This window comes from Cervus elaphus, chromosome 20, assembly GCF_910594005.1.
Source record: "Cervus elaphus chromosome 20, mCerEla1.1, whole genome shotgun sequence".
Lineage (NCBI taxonomy): Eukaryota > Metazoa > Chordata > Mammalia > Artiodactyla > Cervidae > Cervus > Cervus elaphus.
Genome location: NC_057834.1, coordinates 100,695,373 through 100,718,434, shown reverse-complemented (window position 1 = coordinate 100,718,434; position 23,062 = coordinate 100,695,373). Strand labels below are relative to the sequence as shown.

Below are 23,062 nucleotides of genomic sequence, written 5' to 3'. Positions count from 1 at the left end.
CCCAGAAGTGGTATTGCTGGGTCATATGGCAGTTCTATTTCCAGTTTTTTAAGGAATCTCCACACTGTTCTCCATAGTGGCTGTACTAGTTTGCATTCCCACCAACAGTGTAAGAGGGTTCCCTTTTCTCCACAGCCTCTCCAGCATTTATTGCTTGTAGACTTTTGGATAGCAGCCATCCTGACTGGTGTGTAATGGTACCTCATTGTGGTTTTGATTTGCATTTCTCTAATAATGAGTGATGTTGAGGTGCTCAGCCTTCTTGATGGTCCAACTCTCACATCTGTACATGACTATGGAAAAATTATAGCTTTGATTATATGGACCTTTGTCGACGAAGTGATGTCTTTGCTTTTTAATATGCTGTCTAGGTTTGTCATAGTTTTCTTTCCAAGGAACAAGCATCTTTTAATTTCTTGGCTGCAGTCACCATCCGCAGTGATTTTGGAGACCAAGAAACAATATTACCATTAATAGCCAGCCTTTTACTTATTCAACACAGATGTGTCCTTTTAGTGACTGTAGACATTCCAAACAGAAAAACCTGAAAATGAGGAACGAATGCAGACAGTGAGTAAACAACTACCTCAAAGGCCAGAATTTGTTGATGTAGCAGTGGATGTGAGGTTAAGCTTACTAATGTAACCAACTTGGATAGCTCAGATGCCATGAGTGATACCATGTGATAATCAAGGGAAAGACAGAAACTTGTCAAATAGAAACTAGATTACGACACCGGTAGAGGGGAGGAGAGCTTATATTCTTTAGCATCTCCCAAGCATATTTTTCTATTCCAGTATGATCTGCTGTAATGATGTAACATGTATTAAATCACAAATAAAAGGTAGAAGTAGATTGAGAACTCCTTCTTGAATAATAATAATATTGACAATTATAGGGTGCTTCCTGTGTTTCATGCACTTTGTGCTTTGCACATACTAACATTTTATCCTTTCAATGACCTGTGGGATAAGTACTGTTATCCCTCTTTTATAAACAAAGAAGTTGAGAATTAGGGTTAAGTACTTGCAACAGTTGATACAATTACAAAATAGCCTAACTCCAAAGTTCATGTTTATAACCACTAGTAAGGCAATTAAGTGCATAATGTATAATTATACAAGATTTCTGGTAGCCCTAAAAATTGACCCTCAAAGCTAGTAAGCAGTAAATTTAATTATATAGAGCATTTTATTGGAACACCCCATTTCCTTCATGATTCCTGGTAAATGAGGTTTTAGCATTGCGTAGGTTTTTTGGTTTAGGTTTGCTGAGTTATGCTGGCTGCAATGTCTGCACTTCATAGTGCTGACTACACTTGAGGCTCATTTCCTGAAAGCTGTGCAACAGCAAAATATGTCTCCAAACTCAGGGACTTCCCATTCCTGTGTAAAGAGATTCGGATCCTTCTCCCTAAGTCTAGCTACCATTGTTCACTGTCCAGCAAACAGAAACATTCCATGAGATTGAGGCGTTAATTTGTTTAGAATGTGTTAGCACACCTGTTTTATTATTTCCAAACACTTATAACAAAGGTTACTTGATGTAAATATTGCTGCAGGCAAAATACTAATTCTCAGGACCTTTGTAACTGCTACATTTTATTCATTAATGCATTTAAGCTGTACCTACCAAGTGCGTAGTTAATGAAGCATTGACTATTCCTAGTCAAAGAATTCTTATGGATTCTTTTTTTTTTTTTAAATAATTCATTCATTTTTAATTATCATTGAAAAATGGTTAATATGTCACTTGTTAGTAAGGCAGAAATCACCAGGTTTTTAGTTTAGGCCTCCTGTTATTATCACAGATTTCTTTTTTTTCTTTCATTCTTTTTTTTTTTTTTTTTCATTTATTTTTATTAGTTGGAGGCTAATTACTTCACAACATTGCAGTGGGTTTTGTCATACATTGACATGAATCAGCCATGGAGTTACATGTATTCCCCATCCTGATCCCCCCTCCCACCTCCCTCTCCACCCGATTCCTCTGGGTCTTCCCAGTGCACCAGGCCCGAGCACTTGTCTCATGCATCCCACCTGGGCTGGTGATCTGTTTCACCATAGATAATATACATGCAGTTCTCTCGAAACATCCCACCCTCGCCTTCTAAAGTCTGTTCTGTACATCTGTGTCTCTTTTTCTGTTTTGCATATAGGGTTATCATTACCATCTTTCTAAATTCCATATATATGAGTTAGTATGCTGTAATGTTCTTTATCTTTCTGGCTTACTTCACTCTGTATAATGGGCTCCAGTTTCACTTATGGATTCTTTAAAGTGAATTTAATAGGTTCTTTCTCTATAGCTGCTGGGAGATGCTTTTCAAGGAAAACCCAAGACTTACCAGAACTTATGAATATTGCAGTTTACATACTAAAAACAACTTTAGAAGTGCTGAATTCCTGTAGTAACTTTATTAACTGCATTCTTGTTGCTGTGAAGGAAGAGGAGAAACAGATATTAGATAATATCTACATTTCTTGTGCAGCTCTTATACCAGGTTAGAGAAAATACTTTTTTCTTAAAGAAAAATAGGTAATCTGCTCCAAGAATTAAAAAATCTATTTTATGGAGCTATGATAAAGACACGCATTTTAAAATAATTTATCTAAAATGTTTGATTCATGATTTATGTTCTTTTGAGTAATTTACTAATATTTGTCAATAGAATTTCCTTTTTAAATAGAATTCATTAATGTAGATCCTGTAAAGGTATTGATATTTGGTCATGAGAAGAAAATCATTGTTGTCTTAATTAACAAACTGTTGTGTAGTAGTATCTCACATGAGAGTAAAAGATAGATATATTTATATTATTTTGAAAATTAAATAGTCAACACATATCAATTTCAATACACTTGTTCAATGTAAATTTTATAGATCATCAGGTTTTTAATAACTTGTTTTTTAAGCTATGTTAGCATTTAATTACATGAAAATGCTGTGGCTTTAATTCTGTTTCTCAATTAAGTCTTACTTAGGCTTCAACTTCAAAGTGAAATGCTTTGAGTTTTTTATTATCTTTCAAATTAAAGCTTCAATTTAATTTTGGAAATCTTATTTGTACTCTTTTTTAAAAAAACTGAATTGAGACTTTTGAGGCAGTTGGTAATGAGGTGTGTGGTAAGTGAGTAATCACCAGTGAAGCCTGAGTGCCACCCTAGGTGAGATTCATAAATATAAGGGCTAACTTCTGTCCAGTAATTTCATGCTATGAAGTTTTTTCCTGTTTATACTTGACTGTAGACATAGCAAATGCAAATATCTTCTATGGATTGTAGATATTAAGACATTGGAGTTTAACATGCTATTACAGAAAAGAGAAAAATAATAAGAACTAATCAAAGTTTTTGGATTTGTTTTGAGGGTAATTCAAAGGATATATATGGACACAGATATTCATATTCCATCAGCATAAAATAGCTTACCTTAAATTTTACAACTGAAATATCCTGTTTTCATAATGCACTATGGCAGAAATAATTTCTTCCTGTGTAAACATTCATTTACTTCTTTTCTGTTTCTAATTAAAGAAAAGCGAGACTTAACTATGGCTTCTCAGGTGGTGCAATGGTAAAGAATCCACCTGCCAATGCAGGAGACATGGGTTTGATTCCTGGATCGGGAATATAAGTGGCATCCCCTACTCCAGTACTCTTGCCTGGAGAATTCCATGGATAAAGGAGCCTGCAACAGTCTGTTGGGTCACAGAGCTGGAGACGACTGAGCACACAAAGAGAAAGAAAATGTTTCCAATAATAGGAGACTGAGATAGCACTAGGGAATAGTGTATAGACGTTAAAAATAATATTTTAGGGAAATATCGATTCCCCTTGTCCTCAACCACACGACACTGGCACTAAATAACTTAAAATGATGTTACAGAACAGTATTTGCAGTTTTGCCTGCCTTATTTACTGGTGTATCATTGAGTTTTCATTTCCTAACAAGTTTTCTTATTTAAAGCTATTTCTCTACTTGCTTACTTGAAATTTTCATGTATTCCAATGAGAGAAGGGCTATCACCATTTCTTCTTCAGGATTTTGCTTTGTAGGGATTTGATTTGAAAACTTGCCGAAGGTTCACTGATTCTGAAAGCAGAGTCTGATGGAAGACATGCCATGGTAGAATTAGACTATATTTCATCTTCACTAATTTTCTGCCTATCAACAAGTGACAGTTATTCACTAAAACATATTTTATAATGAATAAATCTCTGTTCTTAGAAAATTCTGAAGACATTTATGGACACTAAAGTCATTTGAGAAGGAGAATGCTTGGGATGCTTACTAACTATACATGAATGGGCACTACAGTTCTGCAGTCTCCCAGCACACTCATTTTATTTAGGGCAGTATAATCCTGAATGCCTGGTGAATCCTTTTTACGTGGTATCAGTTACTTACGTGATGGTTTCTTTCTTGATCTTATATCATATCTTTCTTTCCCCATTACAGATGTCATATACTTTCCACCTAAAATTCTGACAACGGTTGGGTCTAATGTTTCTTTTCACTGTATCTATAAAAATGAAAAGAAGATCGTTTCCTCAAAAAAGATTGTTTGGTGGTTGAATTTAGCTGAGAAAATTCCTCAAAGCCAGTATGATGTTGTGGATGATCATATTGGCAAAGTTACTTTTCCCAACTTGAATGCAACCAAACCCCGAGGAAAGTTCACCTATGATGCAGTGTACTGCTGCAATGAGCAAGAGTGCCACCATCGCTATGCTGAGTTATATGTGATTGGTAAGAATCCCAGCTTGTCTTCTTTTTTTCCATGAGATACATTTTTATTATGGATTCTATCTTAGAGTCCCATTGAAGATGCTAAGGAAATTTTATTTTCATTAAAAAATGTTTTGGTGTTTTTGCTTTATAGTAATATTTTAATGTGTTTTAAATAGATGTCAATATCAATATATCATGTGAAACTGATGGGTACTTAACTAAAATGACTTGCAGATGGTCACCCAATGCAATCCAATCACTTGCAGGAAGCAATTTGCAGCTGAGGTATCATAGGTATGTATTATTTTTGTTATTTTATTTTTCTGTGGATATGGTGAGATAAACATTTCTTATAAAAATGTCATGATAGTGATAGTCTTGTAGGTTTATTCCTGAAAGAGGAAAGTAGAATATACTTAATTGGGAAATTTTGGGGGAGTTAAATAAATTGGTGATTCTTGAAAAAATTCACACACAAAAAGTTGTAATTTGTTTTTACTTCAGATTATTTTTTCTGATGATCAGTTAATTCTCCACAATTGCTTTTAATGTGGAAAAATAATTAATATGTAGTTAATGAATGAAATCCCCAAAACTAATGTCTATACATTTTTAATTTGACTTGGAGAATTGACTAGAGGAAAATATGAAGGATTATAGAAGCCTCATATCATTTGCTGAAGATTAAGGTTTTAGGAAAAATTGGAGGTAGTGGCACAGAGATTGTGAGAGACAATATGAGTGGTTTTTATAAATAGGTAAGATTATTTTTTTAATTGAACAGTAGTTGATTTACAGTGTTGTGCTAGGTTCAGGTGTGCTGTAAAATGATTCAGTTATGCATATATATATATGTGTGTGTGTGTGTGTATATGTATTCTTTTTCAGATTCTTCTCATTATAGGTTATTATAAGATACTGAATGTAGTTCTCTGTGCTACATAGTAAATCCTTGTTGTTTATCTATTTTATAAACAGTAGTATGTGTCTGTTAATCTCAAACTCCTAAATTATTTATTTCTTCCCTCCTTTCCCCTTTGGTAACCATAACTTTGTTTACTTCACAGTGCTTAAACTATTCTAGTAAAGAGTGATTTCATTTGTTTTTTACCCTTCTCTGTTTTAAAAAGAATTCAAGTTCATTGTCTTCCTATAATATTCTCCTTCTCTTTGTAAATGCTTTTATCTAAAATGTGTTGATTAGGATAAGAATGACATATTTTCATTTTTATAATACTCTTTAGTAATTTTCAAGAGTGTGTACTGCTCTTAAACACCCTGTCTCCATTTGTATCAGGACTTTCAGTTTTATAGCTTGTGCTCATTCATTCTTAAAATCTAAAGTTTCTACTTGAAAAACAAACACATTTTCTCAAATAATGTGTTCTGATCTATTCCTACTGCTACCAATCTATTCTTACATAGTATTAGAAAAAACGGGGCAATTTCTGCATCTCTCATGTGAGAATAATAGCTGTCTTCATCTTACTTGATATGAGTACTTTAAAATCGATAGGATGTTCACTGTATACCACATTACTTTTGTAATCTCTTTACTTTCTTTCCATGACATTTTCAGTGGTGTGTGTGGATGACTGTTCTCTAAGCATTTTGAGTCATTTATCTTTCCTAGTATTTTCAGAAGAACCCTGAAACTAGCTGCATATGCTTGGTCGAGTTTTTAAACCTCTCTAAGCTTCATTTTCCTAATCTGTACAATGGAACGAATAATAGGACTTGAAGGGTTTCTGTGAGAATTAATAACATTTTATTTAATTATAATTAAGTGATATGATTTCTTCTGGTAAACATTCAATAAATGTTTGTATCTATCATAATGATAGTGATGCTAATCTTTGAATTCCAGGTGGACTGCTAATGTGCTTCTGTACAAGATGATGACTCCTCATCCCACTGTTTCATCTAACCTCACCCATCACAGTCTTGCACATAAACACACACATACACAAACTCACACATGGTTGTAATTTTGAGGAAATAGGAAGAAAAAGGTGTCACAAAAAATGGAAAATAAGGGACAGAAAAATATAGATATTCCATTTTCATGTAACCTCTTTACTCCCATTCCTAAGGAAATAGTAACTGCTACTTTTAGCACTTAACTACTATATTTAAAGCAAATAATGGCAGAAGAGTTATTTCAAAGAAGAGGTGAAATGCTTTATATTCTGTAAGGTATAGTGTTGATTGGGATGTAGTGATAAAAATATTTTCTTAATTTTCTTCTCTGAGAAAATAAGTGATATACCTGACTGTATGCCTGCGTGCTCATTCATGTCCAACTCTTTGCAACCCCATGAACTGTAGCCCACCAGGCTCCTCTCTCCATGGGATTCTTCAGGCAAGAATACTGGAGTGGGTGCCATTTCCTTCTCCAGGGTATTTTTCCAACTCAGAGGTTGAACCCAGGTCTCCTCTGCACTGGCAGGTGAATTCTTTACCCCTGGGTCACTTGGGAAGCTCATCTGACTATACGATCCATACATAAGTCAAGAATTGGTATTATTTTAATTATATTTCTTTAAACTAGAACATATTAGGGCCATGTCAATTAAGATATAATTTACTATCAATTATGTTTTCAATTTGTGGTAGAATTTAAAGTGCAAGGAATTTACCTTCCTTTCCATCTCAGGAATGTCCCATTATAATTTATGATATTTATTTTAAATATTCAATCACTGAGCTATATTGGCATAGCTTCCAAAGTGGTGTAAGTCCTATCTCTAATTGGATCCTTCTCTCCTTATTAGAAAATTGTCATTTACTTCAATTGCATACCCACTTACTGTCAAGTGAAATATTTAATAAGCGTTTTCTATTTTTATGGAAAGATTGTATTTGCTGGGAATTCAAAAATGCCTTTCCAGTAAGAACAACTACTTTTAGATGGAGCAAAAACTGTCTATTTTAAATAAGAAGTCTTCTCAGATATCTTATTGCTTTCATCATTGTTGTATACTTATTGATTGTTTTTGTATCTTTTAAGGAGCAGCCTTTACTGTTCTGATGTTCCATCTATTCATCCTGTATCTGAACCCAAAGATTGCCACTTGCAGAGAGATGGTTTTTATGAATGCATATTTCAGCCAATCTTTCTATTATCCGGCTATACAATGTGGATTAGAATTAATCACACGTTGGGCTCACTGGACTCTCCACCAACTTGTGTCATTCCTGATTCTGTGGGTATGTCAAAAACTATATGTATGTCTTCATTTTTATTAGCAGATTTGGATTCAGACTGATTCAGGGTGACAGTTGAAATTTGCTACTTTCTGATCACACTAGATTAAAAAATTATTTCCCTATTTGCAGTGGGATTGAAAAGACAATCAGCCTTAGACAATTTTACAATTTTTATTTTACTTGTAGCACAATTTTTAGCAATAGGAATATGTTTAGCACATTAATTTGCTGAGTTATATCAGTTACTGGGTTTGAAATTTGGTACTAATATTATTCTAAGTAATACACTATTTTACGTTTTTTTCTCAATATATATATGACAACATCTGATGTTTTTAATCTAAAAGTTTAATTTGGATATTCTGATGGTTTTTGAAATCTGAGTAGTCATAACTCAAGGCTTTAATTTGTAAGGCTGGGTAGAAAGCAGAAGGATTCAAAATAACTCAAGTGAAATAAAGAGAAAATAATCAAGATGATGACATCCATCATAGTATTTTAAAAAGATATTTTAATTTCAAAGGACAAAGAGAACCCTTGGAAATTTTGGTATATCGCTCCAAGTATCACTGTGAAATCTTTGAAAAATGGCCCACTTATGATTGTCCGGCAAACACAGAAGAGTATCTTTTGATGCAGCATACTATTTTGTTGGGAAATTATACCAAAAATTAATATTAGTCCATTGTATTTTCAGATAATTAATACATATCTGACTTCAAATCTAAATTTTGTTAGATATAGGATGAAATTGTCATAATCAAAAAAAATTTTCTTTCAATATGAAGTCCCAATTAATTGATCTGCCCTCTTCAGGCCTCTCACTAGTTTGGTTCCATTTTAAGTGATTTTATTGTAAGGAGTACTTCTCTGATACTAAATATCCTAGGATAGCAAAGAATTCTTCTACACCCCTTCCCACAAACATGCACAGATACACCCTCACATCTATTATGTGACAACTGCAGCTTGGATTCAGTTTGATATCTGAACAATTTTTGCTGTTACTCTTTTCAGTACTAATATAAGGCATTTAAATTGGACTTATATTGCCTACTAAATATTAGAAGACACTGTGAAAATTCAACTTTGGGAATGACAGCTCCTCATTTTACTAGCTTTGTTAACTTGGGCTAGTTGCTTAAATGCTCTGAGACTATTTAATCATCTATAAAATGTGGAAAACTCCTTCTATTTCCCTAAGGTCGGTATTCTGGGGATCACATGAACTATTGTACTTCAAATCATTCCTTGTACAAACTAGGCATTCGTGGAATATATAGATGTGATGTCCATATGATTCAGTTAAGTGCAATCACAGATTTAATGCCTTAGGGTCTTTTGGAAGCTCATACTTCTTTTCTTGAGGAGGAATTATTAATACCTTTTCAAAAGGTAAAAAATTTGTCATCATACTTGTTGGTGAAGAATGTCTTCTTGGCATTTGAGGAATTGAGTAAGCATGAGATATTGAGTAATAATAAAACAAAGTTTAGGAGTTTTGGTTATCCACAGTCTGAAGAAGTATTGTTGATGAAGTCTGAAGCTTCGAAGGTTGACACTATTGTGGTTATGCTTTGAGATATTAGTTCCCAAATACACTGAGTTTGAGTATTGTCTTTTGCTATTTTTTTAAAAAGCTCTTGCCATCTGGTCCTCTTTGCCTCTGTTTCTACCTTAAGAAACCTTGAAATGTTGGGAGTAACTTGGAGGCACGCATGAATCTTTAGCACACCCCTGGCAAATCACTGGCATAATATCACCTGTCGAGCCTAAATATAAAATGTCTTGGGAATGTATACAGAGATCCAAGCCCCCTTGGCCACCAGAGTCAAGAGATCAAAAGGTATCCCTGAATGGCAGCCACAAAAAACAAATAAGGAAGCAGATGAAAAGCCAGACACTTGTAAGAGTGTCCCTCTGAGAGACACTGGTGCTCTGGGGTGGCGTAATAAGAGCACAAAGACAGCCCCTGCCTTCTGGGGTCCCTGGAAAAGTTTACAGTTAGCCCTTAGCTGTGTGTTTAAACAAAACCCTGCCCTTCAGGTTGCAAGTATGATAATAAATGAGAGGTTTCCTTCACAAAAAGACTGAAAAAAAAAAAAAGCTTACTTTCCTCAGACTGTGAGAACCAAGGCTTTACTCTGCAAGACTACCTCTGACCTTAACTAGAAATACCTTTTAACAAACAGTAGAAAAGTTTGAAACCACATGTGTGGAAATGGATGCACTGTATAGTTTTTTGCTTTTAGTTAAAGTTCTATATAGAACAGAGTTTGCTATTAAATTTTTTATGTGTTCAGTATGGTATCTTTTGCATGCAGAGACAATAGCTCCATTTCCAATCAGGTCTTACTATTAATGTGCAGAATGACATGGACAATGAATTGACCTTTTTTCAATCAATAGCTCTATTTGCAAAATAGACATAATCTCTTTCTTACGTATCACATAAAGTTATAGGGGATAAAATTAGACAATGAATAAGAAAATTATGAGAAAGAGATGTTGCTTTATAAATAGAAGGTATGGAAGATTATTGTTGCTAAGTCGTGTCTGATTATTTATGATCCTATGGACTGTAACCTGCCAGGCTCCTCTGTCCATGGCATTTCTTAGGCAAGAATACTGAACTGGGTTGCCATTTCCTTCCCCAGGGTATCTTCCTGACCCAGGGATCAAACTCACATCTCCTGCTTGGCAGGTGGACTCTTTACCACTGAGCCTCCTGGGAAGCCCAGTGGAAGATTATAAAATCATAATAACATTTAAAAACATTGTTACTGTTTAAATTACTGTTACATAATACTTTAAATTTTTTTTCCAGTGAAACCACTGCCTCCATCCAGTGTGAAAGCAGAAATTACTGTAAAAATTGGATTATTGAAAATATCTTGGGAAAAGCCAGTCTTTCCAGAGAATAATCTTCAGTTCCAGATTCGCTATGGTTTAAGTGGAAAACAAGTACAATGGAAGGTATTTTTTACCTGGAAATTTCTTCAACTTGCCTCACTAAATATTATTTCTTATAACTGTTTAAGAATTTTATTGCATAAGCTTTATTTTACTGGCATAAAAATACATCCTCCTGTGTTCTGTAGTTCTTTTTGTTAAATTTTTGTTGTTGTTCAGTCACTCAGTCATGTCCAACTCTTTGCGATCCCACTGACTACAGCACAACAGGCTTCCCTGTCTTCCACTATCTCCCAGTTTGCCTAAGTTCTATCCATTGAGCTGCTAACCCTTTCAACGAATGAAATGTCCTGTGATTGATCATTTCCCAAGGTGTGTTTTATAAAACATTGATCCCATAAAATGTTTCTTGAACAAAGATCACATTAAATAAAGTTTACAAACCTTGCATCACTACATGTCCCTAGTGTAGCATCATGATACTTTGCATGTTAAAGGTTTGGAGAAGTCCTGAATTTAAGAGACATTTGTGACTTTATTTCATACTGTTTCTCAAACTCATTTTACCAAGGAATGTTTTTCCCTCTAACACACATATTCAATGGAACACATTTTGGAAGCTGCTTTTATCAAACAACGAGAATGACACCACAGTGGCAAGTGAATATATGATACCTTTTTGTTTTGGTTTTCTGACAGCAGCCTGCAAAACCTAGAAATAACAGGAGCTCCTGTTATATCTAGATCACAGTGATTTCAGCTGAATGTGACAGTTTACCTACTTACTAAAGAGACTGAATATCAGATAGGCCCTATATAGTAGGCCCTATCTAACCACTAGGTTAAAATTATTAAAAGTCAGTGGACAGAGGTTAGCAATAGGGTAAGAGGGTGATTGGGAAGTGAGGTTGCAAGAGAACTCTTGTCCTAGTCTTGTCATGAGATGGAAATAACAAGATGGCTGAGGCAATCCTTAACTTGAAGGAACTCACATTGCGAGCCTAGTAAATTTCTAAAGTCAGAAAACACAAAGTCAGTTCTCTCTTAGCTTTAGAATAGTGTTAGAGTTTAAAATAAAATGCAGCTCAGGGTCTTTTAGCTACATGTGTGTTAATAATGATCAGTCTAATGATTTGACTTGTTTTACAGATGTTTGAGGTATATGATGCAAAACTAAAATCTACCAGTCTCCCAGTGCCAGACCTCTGTGCAGTCTACACTGTCCAGGTGCGCTGTAAGAGGCTAGATGGGCTGGGATATTGGAGTAATTGGAGCACCCCAGCCCACACAGTTGTCATGGATGTGAAAGGTCTGTAGGGATTTTGTGAATGTGCCTTAAAAATGCCTACGTGTGTGCTTCAAATATGACTGAAAGATAATCCTTCCAAGATCATATGTAAGACATAGGCTCCTTGTCTTTTTGCAGTTCCTATCAGAGGACCTGAATTTTGGAGAATAATTAGTGAAGACACCACTAAAAAAGAGAGAAATGTCACTTTGCTTTGGAAGGTATTCCTGATTTTCATGTTATTTAAACTTTTATATCTTGACAGATTTGCTTCGTTGTAAAAAGATTTACTCAATAATACCATCTTTTGTAAACTTTGCAATCCCACATTTATTTCCGTTTGAAGATGTTGATTATGGAGAGCCGAGATGTAGAGTGAAGGAAGCACTGATCTGGAGTTTGGAGACTTTAATTCTGTTTTTTGTTGACATGGTGTAGTTAATCAGTGTTATTTTGACAGTCACTTAGACCTTTCACCCTCAGTTTCCTCGTCTCTATCAACATAAGATTGGACTGGATAATATCTAGTGTTCGTTCAAGTCCAAAAAATTCCATTAGTGTTTAATCCTAACCTGAGTAAACGTGGCCTTCCCTACATACCTCAAGGACATTGAGATTGTTCTTTCTGTATGATGGCAAATATACAGCAGATATTTCTAAAAACAATGAGTATAGAACTTAGCAATTTTGAAAGCATTCTTTCTCCCAAATGAATTGACTTCTGTCCCAAGTGAATGTATTTACTTTTGTTAGAATTTTCAGGGGATACAAACATTCAATCCTTACGAACATCATTGGTCATTAGGGAAATCCATACTGGAACAACAATGAGATACGCTACATACTTTTTAGAATGGTTAAAATCCAAAAAACTCACATAAATTGTTGACTAGAATGTGAAGCAACAGGAACTTTTATGCTGGCGGTAATGCAAAATTGTACAACCACTTTGGAATATAGTTTGATAGATTCTTATTAAAAAAACTTTGGTACTTTCATATAATGGAATAATGTGTGTGTGTGCTAAGTCGCTACAGTCCTGTCTGACTCTTTGTAACCCTATGGACTGTAGCCCACCAGGCTCCTCTCTTCATGGGATTCTGTGGGAAAGAATGAGTTGAGTGGGTTGCCGTGCCCTCCTCCAGGGGATCTTCCTGACTCAGGGGTCAAACCTGCATTTCTTACCATTGACAGGCGGGTTCTTTACCACTAGTGCTGCCTGGGAATAATATTCAGTGATAAAAAGAATATAAAGCCACAGAAGGAATGGATGAGTCTTAAATGAATGTTGCTAAGTGCTAGAAGCCTGTGTAAAGGGCTACATTATGATTCCACTTAGATGACATTCAAGAAAAGATAGATGTAACTATAGAGACAGCAAAAAGATCAATGGTTTCCAGGTGTTTGGTTGATAGGGAAAGGTTTGAATGGGTGAAGAACAGGGGATTTTTTATGATGGTGAAACTATTTGGTATAATATTGTCCTAGTGAGTACATAGCCTTATGTATTTCTCAAAATTCATAAATCCTTATAAAAAGAAAACCTTAATGTATGCAAATTAAAGATAAATTGTTAGGAGGTTGGAGAATCCTAGGATGGAGTTCAGACTGCAACAAGAGAATCTAACTGTACTACAAGTATATGAAACCACCTTACTGAAGGAGTTGGGCAAAAAAGGTCCAGGCCTAGGGAAGCTTTTTAATGAGTAGATTCTCAAGAATAAAGTCAAAAGGAACTGTACACAACCATTGTATTCTAGTTGGTAAGTCATTTTTCTCACAAGGTATGGGTTAACAGTTTTGGTGTTATTAGATATATAAATTGGAATTGAACAACCAAGTATTGGATGATGGGTAGTAAGAAGGACTCAAGTTCGTTACTGTTGAATTGATTATAGATAAGCAAAGAATGATCCATGTGGTAATGGATTAGGGTATGAACTCATGTTTAGCTTACTGTGGATACAGATAGATTCACTTACAAATTTTCAGTGGGAAGAACCTCCAACCAAGAATACTCTACCCAGCAAGACTCTTGTTCAGATTTAATGGAGAAATCAAAAGCTTTCCAGGCAAGCAAAAGTTCAGAGAATTCAGCACTATCAAGTCAGCTTTATAACAAATGATAAAAGAGGTTCTCTAGGCAGGAAACACAAGTGAAGGAAAAGACCTACACAAAATAAACCCTAAATAATTAAGAAAATGGTAATAGATCATACATATCAATAATTACCTTAATGTAAATGGATTAAATGCACCAACCAAAAGATATAAACTGGCTGGGCGGATGAAAACATATGCATGCATGCACTTCCACTTACCATATCCCTCTACTTAACCCCCTAAATTATATGTAATTATTTTATATTGTTAGGTTAATTATGTTTCCATTACAGCTTGTAATTATAGTTCTCTTTTATCTTTTGTCTGGCTATTGATTGAGAAATTTTCATAGATATGTGTGTATATAGATATAGTACACACACATGCATTTCCTTAATCTGTCAACTGAGAAAGCCATATTCTGGTAGTAGCAACATTCTCAGACTTGTTTCTAATACTGTTCTCCAATAAAGAAACTAAGGCTCTGTGAAAAAATGCTTGGTAATAGGTCTGGGGCAGGAAATAAACAAGATGAGCCTAGAGCAACTTGCAGGACTAGAAAGTAAGGAAGTTTATCATCAATTTTACTTGAGGGTTTCAAAAGTAAACATTTGTATATGAAAACTGACAGATTGTTTAAAAACAAAATGCAACATTTGTATGATTTTTCATTTATTTCTTGCTGTGCTGTGCTTAATTGCTTAGTGGTGTCCAACTCTTTGTGACCCCGTGGACTGTAGCCTGCCAGGCTCCTCTGTCCATGGGGATTATCCAGGCAAGGAGTGGGTTGCCATGCCTTCCTCCAGGGGACCTTCCCAACCCAGGGATTGAACCCAGGTCTCCCGTGTTTCAGACGAATACTTTACCATCCGAGCCACCAGGGAAGCCCTTATTTCTTGCAGTGGCTGCTAATATCTTCTCACCACCTACCCAGCTTCTTCTAAGACTTGCAGCGCTATAGTTATGTGTGTTTGTATTTATGTTTCTCAATTTCTCACTTAGAAGAAGAATCTCAATGACAAAAAAAATGAGAAGCACTGCTCTAGTCTGTTGCATAGTGACAAGCTTTCTAAAGGTTGACAGGGTATTAGTAGCACTTAAATCTTACCTGAAACAGGTGAAGGTGATGGGGAAAGTGGGATGTATTGTTATGCTGTGTAGGATGGGAGGATAGAATTGTACTAAGAATGTATTTTACACTGGCATCTTGGTGACCTGGTATGATTTTTTTAACTATAGGACAGACGTTCTGGGGTGCCTTGTACACTGTCCTGATGCTGTCTATGACTTGTAGTGTCAGCATGTCATGGGAAGAAAAAAAATGACCAGTCTTACTAAGATTAATAGAAGTGGTGATTGATTTCATTTTAGCTCTTTCTCATTGCTGCTTTACAGAAACAGAGGGTTATTCCTTTTTTTTTTTTTTTGCTTTTTAGATGAAGAAACTCTCAACTCCCTATTAGTCTTTCTTTTCTCTAAAATTAGAGTTAAACTTCTTGGTAGAAAAGTATCCTATTTATATCCATACTTCATTATCTTCAAATGATTTATTCTTTGAGTCCTAAAGAAAAAAAAACATAAGGAGAAAACAAGTTTCTGATGTTTCATAGTCACCCAGACAGCTTCAGGGAGACTGTCAGAGCAGCCCACACCTCAGCCTTGAATTCATCAGGGCTTGCTCTGGTCTGGCCCCTGCCTACCAATGGGAAATGTTTAATCAGAGTTCTAGGAGCTCGGCTGGTATAAAAAGCACTGTAGCCCTTCAACTAATCAACTTTTGTGTTTACTGTAGCCCCTGATGAAAAATGACTCGTTGTGCAGTGTAAGAAGATATGTGGTAAAACATCATACTTCCCACAATGGAACGTGGTCGGAAGATGTGGGAAATCACACTAAACTCACTTTCCTTTGGACAGAGCAAGCACATTCTGTTACGGTTCTGGCCATCAATTCAATTGGTGCTTCTTCTGCAAATTTTAATTTAACATTCTCATGGTCTATCAGCAAAGGTAAGAAAAGGTATCGGGTATTAAACCTGTGCTCCTTTTAATATTTAATCTTTGCAAACCCCTCCCATTCTAAATGATCTTCCAAGAAGCCTATGATTCTGTGAATCAGTCTCTTTTTTTACCTTTTATCTCTGCTTTGTCTAAAAAATAATGTAAGAGTATATCACGATTATGTGATGTGGTCCTTGGCTTTTCACGTGGTAGAACATGGTAGAACATTGTTGAAATCATACTATAATAAATGTGAATGTTCTGATAAATCTAATACTTAAAACTTCTGAGCCAGTGCAGGTTGTAGGTGAATAAATCTCTCTCTCTCTCTTTATATATGTATATACATATGCATATAATGTGTCCATATATATACACACACACATATTACTAGATAAAATACACGTGTGTGTCATATATACTACATATATGTATGTGACATATAACATACATATAACATTAGATAGGTGCAAGTAATTGCTTAGATTTGAAAATAACTTGTATTTTATTTAATATGTGATGAACCCTCTTTTATTAATTTTTATATATTTGATTAATCAAGGAATTAATAACCACTCTATATAGGAGCTTGTAGCTTGTATGGTATATTCAAAGTACAATTTTTAATGAAAAATTCAAATTTCACTTTCCCTCTACTAATCATGTACCTTCCTGAAATATTTGCTTATTGCTTTACATAGATGTGTCCTATCCTTTTTTTTAAATCTCAGAATACTTTCTACCTTTTCTAGAGTATTTTATATCCTATCTTATATTGTGATTACTTGTGTACATATAGTGTAAACTTTACGTAAGTTTCACAGCATTTGCACTGTATTTTGCTCTAAAATTTTCAATCAGTATGTTCTGTTAATAGAATTATTTGTTTAATGCTGCACCATGCTAGGTGGTAGAAATGCCAATGTGGGTAAAATTATAATGGTCTCACAGAGTTCAATAGATGAGACAGATTTTAATCAAATAATCATATAAGTTAATGCCTGTTTACAAACTGAGATGTATGTTCCTAGGAAAGAAATATAATTTCATAAAATAAAAAAAAATAGGAGCCTAAACCAGTATTGAGGGTCAGAGAAGTTTTCTTGAGGATGTGGTATAGGAATTGAACTTCCATGAAAGGTGGGAAGAAGAGCTCCCCTGAGAAGAGGAACTGTCTGACCAAAAATCCTGCAATCCAGGAGAGGACACGAAGGAGGATCGCCAGGGACGTGTGTGTGTGTGCGTGTGTGTGTGTGTGCACGTGCTCAGAAAAGCCTACAGATGTGCTGAGACATGGCCCTTAGGGCATTGTAGGCATGATGAAAATTTTGTCCTCACTTGTGGAAGTCTGGAGGCTTTGAAGTGGGACTCTGTGCAGAGGGTGTTAAAATGATTAGTTTTGTGCTTTGAAAGCATGATTCCATCAGTGGGAGAGAACAGTTGGGGGGAATTAGGATAATTAATAGGCTTGTACATTACTACAGAAGAGAACATCTTATGACCATATCCAAAAATCTCTTTTTTGGATTTTAGGTCAAATATTATTTATCAATAGCATGTATTTCCACATCTCTCTGCTTATATAACTTCTGTGATACAAAAATAATTGCCATGTTTTATATTTATTTGTGTAAATATCTGCCTTCTCTTCCCTCTTCCTTTTTTACTAGGTTGTAAGCTCTAAAGGCAGTTTGGAGATTTTCATTAATGTTGAAGTTAAAAGTAAATTTCCTTCTTTCCCCTCAGTAAATACCGTGCAGTCACTCAGCGCTTACCCCTTAAACAGCACTTGTGTAATTCTTTCCTGGACACTCTCACCCAGTGATTACAACCTGATGTATTTTATTCTTGAGTGGAAAATTCTTAATGAAGACAGTGAAATTAAATGGCTTAGAATCCCTTCCTCTGTTAAGAAGTATTATGTCCACGGTAAGCTTGCTGTATTTTGATAAGTTTTTCCTATGGGTTAATATGACCCTACAGATTATTAATTCAAATAACACAGTCAGTTAATGAAAACTTCAAAAATATAGATAATGCATCTTACTACCTTTAATTCTGTCACCTGTCACCAGCATTTAATTCTATTTCATTGGTTTTTCACTTAAATATTTATAGTTGTAATCATATTGTATCATTTATAACTTTTCTTCTGGTTGGTTCCTTTGATATATCACAAACATGTTTCTATTTTATCCCCAATCCTTTAACCATTATTAATGATTATATAGCATTTTACTACAAAATATACTTGAACCATTTATTTATTTGAGAACATTTATGTTGCTTCCAGTTCAATCTTTTTTTTAAAAAATGAGTTTTAATGGCTTTTGATATCTACTGCCAAATTGTTTTCCCAAATTGTATACCAACTTATGATGCCACTAGCAATGAGTAGGAGGGCCAGGCTGAAGGTCTGATTAATAATTTCCCAAAAGTAGACCAGTTACCCTGTAAGGTGATTAAAGTACAAAATGTGAGTGCACAGTACAGAATCTCCAAGCCCAAGGAAGCTTTAAGCAGGTAAGCTGAGGATTGCCATAGTACTATTTACAATGTCATCCCAAAGGCTCATATTTTTCATTCCAAAGACCCTAGAATTTAGCATCAGAGTAAAGAGAAACAAATGACTGATGGAGAGCTAAATTCAGTTCATTATTACCGTTGTCCAGCTGGTTACTCTGTGCTTCGAAGGGATTTATCTCTCGTGGAGTAATATTTGTGTGTAATTAGCATTTGTGAAAATGATAGATCACCAAAAGATCCATTTTGAGCTTTGCTATGGAAATGGCCATCTTCCATAGATCTAGACACTTGGATATGTACAAAGATTCCTGGTCCCCATTCCCAAGTTCTTTACATAGGATCTCCTAAGACTTTAATCTCCCAACTCCCTTGAATAGGGAAGCTGAGTAAACTGAATTCCTATGGAAAGGGAATATTGCTGGCTTTGATCTTGTGGGAAAAGAGGGAGAGCAGATTGTCCTGGAAAGGGAAATGGAACAGCTCATACACCCCGAACTTGAACAAACTGACTGTCGCTGGAACATGCCTTTGAAAAATTGCAATTTTCTATCTCTGGGTAAGATTTTTAAAACATTATTTGGAAAATTATTGGTGTTACTAGGAGAATTTAGAGTGCTCAGATTGTTTTTGAAACTCCCCAATTATATTTCAGTCCACAGATAGCAGTCATCAGTTTTCAATCCATAAAACATCAGTTTTATGTGCATGAAAATATGAGTCACTTAAAACTTTTATGTAGATTTCACTCATTAATATTAATTCAGTAGGGATGACTCTTTAAAATATTTTTTTCTCCTCAGATCATTTTATCCCCATTGAGAAGTATCAGTTCAGTCTTTACCCAATATTTATGGAAGGAGTAGGGAAACCGAAGATAATTAATAGTTTTGCTCAAGGTAAAAATTTTTACTTTTAGTTTCCTTTTACACAGATATGTGGCTTCTTTCTTAGTTAGCAATAATGCTGCCATCTGATTATTCTGTTTCTGATGGAATCATGGAAGAGCCCAGAGTCTTCTATAGATGTGTCATGGGTGACTGTGTTAAGGGTATATGGTCCCATGGTGTCATTAAGAATAATCAGGCATGATATTGTGCTCTTGTATTGGTAAGTAACACTTTCAGTCTCAAATTGGGTAGAAAGTTGATTGTTGTTTGGTCGCTAAGTTGTCTCCAACTCTTTGCAACCCCATGGACTACATCATGCCAGGCTTCCCTGTCCTTCACTATCTCCCAAAGTTTGCTCAAACTCATGTCCATTGAGTCAGTGATGCCATTCAATCATCTCATCCTGTTACCCGCTTCTTCTCTTGCTGTCAGTCTTTCGCAGCGTCAGAGTCTTTTCCAGTGAGTCTGCTCTTCACATCAGAAAATTGATGGAAACAAAAATGGAAATATCCATCTATGCCACAAAATATATCATCATAAAGGTTAATTGAAAAAATATTAATTTGCTGCACAATTAATATAAACATACCTACCCCAAACAATAAGCTTTGACATACTTATGGAGTCTTTAAATTTTCATCATCTTCTAAAGAAAAATTTTTCTGAAAATAAAACTGGAGAGACAGTTATAGAAAAAAGTTCACTGGGTGTCATATTTCTGATTCATCTTACTGTACTTGGAGCGGGAACACTTTGATTTTACTATTATTTTTCAAGTTGTTTTAAAATCTAAGTGACCCAATAAAGAAGTTTCAAGAGAGAAATATTTTACTTGGTTTTAGAAGTAAAATAATTATATAACTTCATTCATGTATTGTTCAACAAATATATATTGAACACTGTTCTAAGCATTGGGGATTGAATATTGAACATCAATCTGTGCCCTACATGGAGCTTAAACTCCAGTACTCAAATGACAGATGATAAACAAATAATATAGTGTCATATAGAAATAAGTATATGAAATACAAATAAACGTAAAATGAAGAGAGAGAGTTAAAATGTGGTGCTTTAGTGTGTGTGTTAGTCGCTCAGTCATGTCCTACTCTTTGTGACCCCATGGACTTTAGCTCACGAGGCTTCTCTGTCCATGGAATTTTCTAGGCAAGAATACTGGAGTGGGTTGCCATTTCCTTCTCCAAGGGATCTTCCCAATTCAGGAATTGAATCCAGGTCTACCCACACTGCAGGCATATTCTTTATTGTCTGAGCAGTAATGATGGCCAAAAATGATGGTCTTTTTCTCTAAGAAGGTGATAAGTCCTGCAAGGACCAAGGGGAAGAACATTTGAGCAAGGGGACAGCAAGTGCAAAGACCCTGAAGAGTGAGCATGCTTGGTGGTCCAAGAAGCAACAAAGAAGTCAATGTGTCTGAAGTGAGCAAGATAGAAATCAATGGGTCTTGTAGATTGCCTTCTCCAGAAGCAGATGACTGAAGCAGAGAGCCATTATAACAACTTTAATTAACACTTTGACTCATATAATTGAAAAGTGATCAGATGGAGAGAGCTGGCAAATAAATACTTTTGAGAAAATGTTTTGCTACATTATGAGAAGCATAATTCTGAGCAAAATAGTAATTATTTTATGATCAAAACTATACTTAACGTCTTTCTGATTTTTGTATCTTTAAAGGTCATTCAGATTTATGATGAAATCAGAAAAAGGTCTGTTATGATTTTTGATACAGAAAGATATTACTTCCTCAAGATTCTGAGTTGTGTGAATTTTTTCTTTTTTAGATGATGAAAAACACCAGCATGATGCAGATCTATATGTAATCGTGCCAATAATAATTTCCTCCTCAATCTTATTGCTTGGAACATTGTCAGTATCACATCAAAGGTATTGTATATGGTGTTAAAAATCTCAAGCATGTTTAAACCACTTTAAACCCAAATCAGAAACACTAAAATATGCTACATATTTTATATGTATTCAGTATACAATAAGATGGCATAAGAAGAAAAAGGATTGCTTATTTCAGGAATCCACACTGCATTTTGCTAGCACACATAAGCCTCAGGGAAGAAATTAGATTTTTAACAAATGTATATACATTCATGCATTCATGAAATAACAAGCTTATAACAGAAAAGCCTAGGCAGCATATTCTTAGAGGTGACAGGAATGACTTTCAGAATTGTAAATCTAGGTTGAGGACTTTTAGTTGCAAAGATTTATTTGGAACAGTCAATTCACTTATGGTTAGTAGGCATCCTGCTTCTTAAATTTTAGCACTGTGGGGCTCCATTCTGTCTCATTTGAACTGCTTGAATGGTTCTTTATGTGCCCCATCACTCTGTTCTGAGAGGTCCAGACCATTGAGGTTATTTCACACATGGCAAATCTCTACAGAAATTTTTGTCTTCTGGCAATGAAGAGGGAAAAGTGATTTTAGAATCTGAATTTATCTTCCAATCAAGTGAGCTGATGGGGCATGTGCAAAGTATTTAGCACAGGGCTAGGCATACAGTTTTCAATAAATGTTAGCTGTTTTTTATTATTATTATTATAGTGGTCATTAACTTTGGTTTAGACAGAAAGTTGATAGAAATTCTTCCTTGGATAGCATATGAAAGTAAAATTGATCCTACTGTGGCATAAACAGTCTGGTAGACTTAGTGTCTAGTTGTTTGCTTATTAACCGTTAACGTTTTCAATGTGAATGTTCTCTAATTCTAATGCCTTGTTTATCCTTTGTAGAATGAAAAAGTTGTTTTGGGAAGATGTTCCAAACCCCAAGAACTGTTCCTGGGCACAAGGACTTAATTTTCAGAAGGTCTTTTTTTCTATTTTTTTTTAACCTAAGTATATAATATTTCATTTTAGATGCTGTATACCTTTTAGAACTTCAAACATTTTTAAGGTTCAAAACTTTTTTTTAAGGATAAGGTTTAAATTTTATTTTATTCAATTCATCTTAATATGAATCTGTCTAATTTTTTATTTATTTTCATGAATAGGAAGATGCAGAGATTTGAAGACAGGACAAAACAAAATTCAATAGGAAGTTTATCATCTGAATTAACAATATACATACCTTTCTTCTGTGTCACAATATGTCATAAAACAAATATTAGAATGTTAGGTCAAATCTGATGGAGAACAAATATTTATACGTACTTTTTGGGTATAAATTGATTGTCCTTTGGAAAAGGCTGGAATCAATATTTTTAACCCATATAATTACCTTCATAATTACTTGGATCAATTACAAACTACATAATCCTTTCCTAAAACACTACAATCTGAAAAATGCAATTATTATAGTAAAGCTTACATTTTGAAGATAGTCCCTTGCAAGCTCCTTATGAAACAATTAGTCAACTCTAATAAGA

The 23,062-nt window shown here is 34.8% G+C and overlaps 1 protein-coding gene across 4 annotated transcripts in view; it reads left to right on the top strand.

Moving 5' to 3' along the window:
- The window catches only part of LEPR (leptin receptor), a 91,481-nt gene that overhangs the window by 57,412 nt on the left and 11,007 nt on the right, over positions 1-23,062 (top strand). For all 4 annotated transcript variants that reach the window (XM_043876763.1, XM_043876765.1, XM_043876766.1 and 1 more), the window contains 11 exons: positions 4,462-4,752; positions 4,911-5,028; positions 7,745-7,944; positions 10,772-10,920; positions 12,007-12,166; positions 12,284-12,366; positions 16,041-16,257; positions 17,995-18,177; positions 19,575-19,670; positions 21,464-21,566; positions 22,428-22,503. In XM_043876763.1, the coding sequence (XP_043732698.1) occupies positions 4,462-4,752; positions 4,911-5,028; positions 7,745-7,944; positions 10,772-10,920; positions 12,007-12,166; positions 12,284-12,366; positions 16,041-16,257; positions 17,995-18,177; positions 19,575-19,670; positions 21,464-21,566; positions 22,428-22,503 (1,676 nt within the window). The remainder of the gene's footprint in view (positions 1-4,461; positions 4,753-4,910; positions 5,029-7,744; positions 7,945-10,771; positions 10,921-12,006; positions 12,167-12,283; positions 12,367-16,040; positions 16,258-17,994; positions 18,178-19,574; positions 19,671-21,463; positions 21,567-22,427; positions 22,504-23,062) is intronic.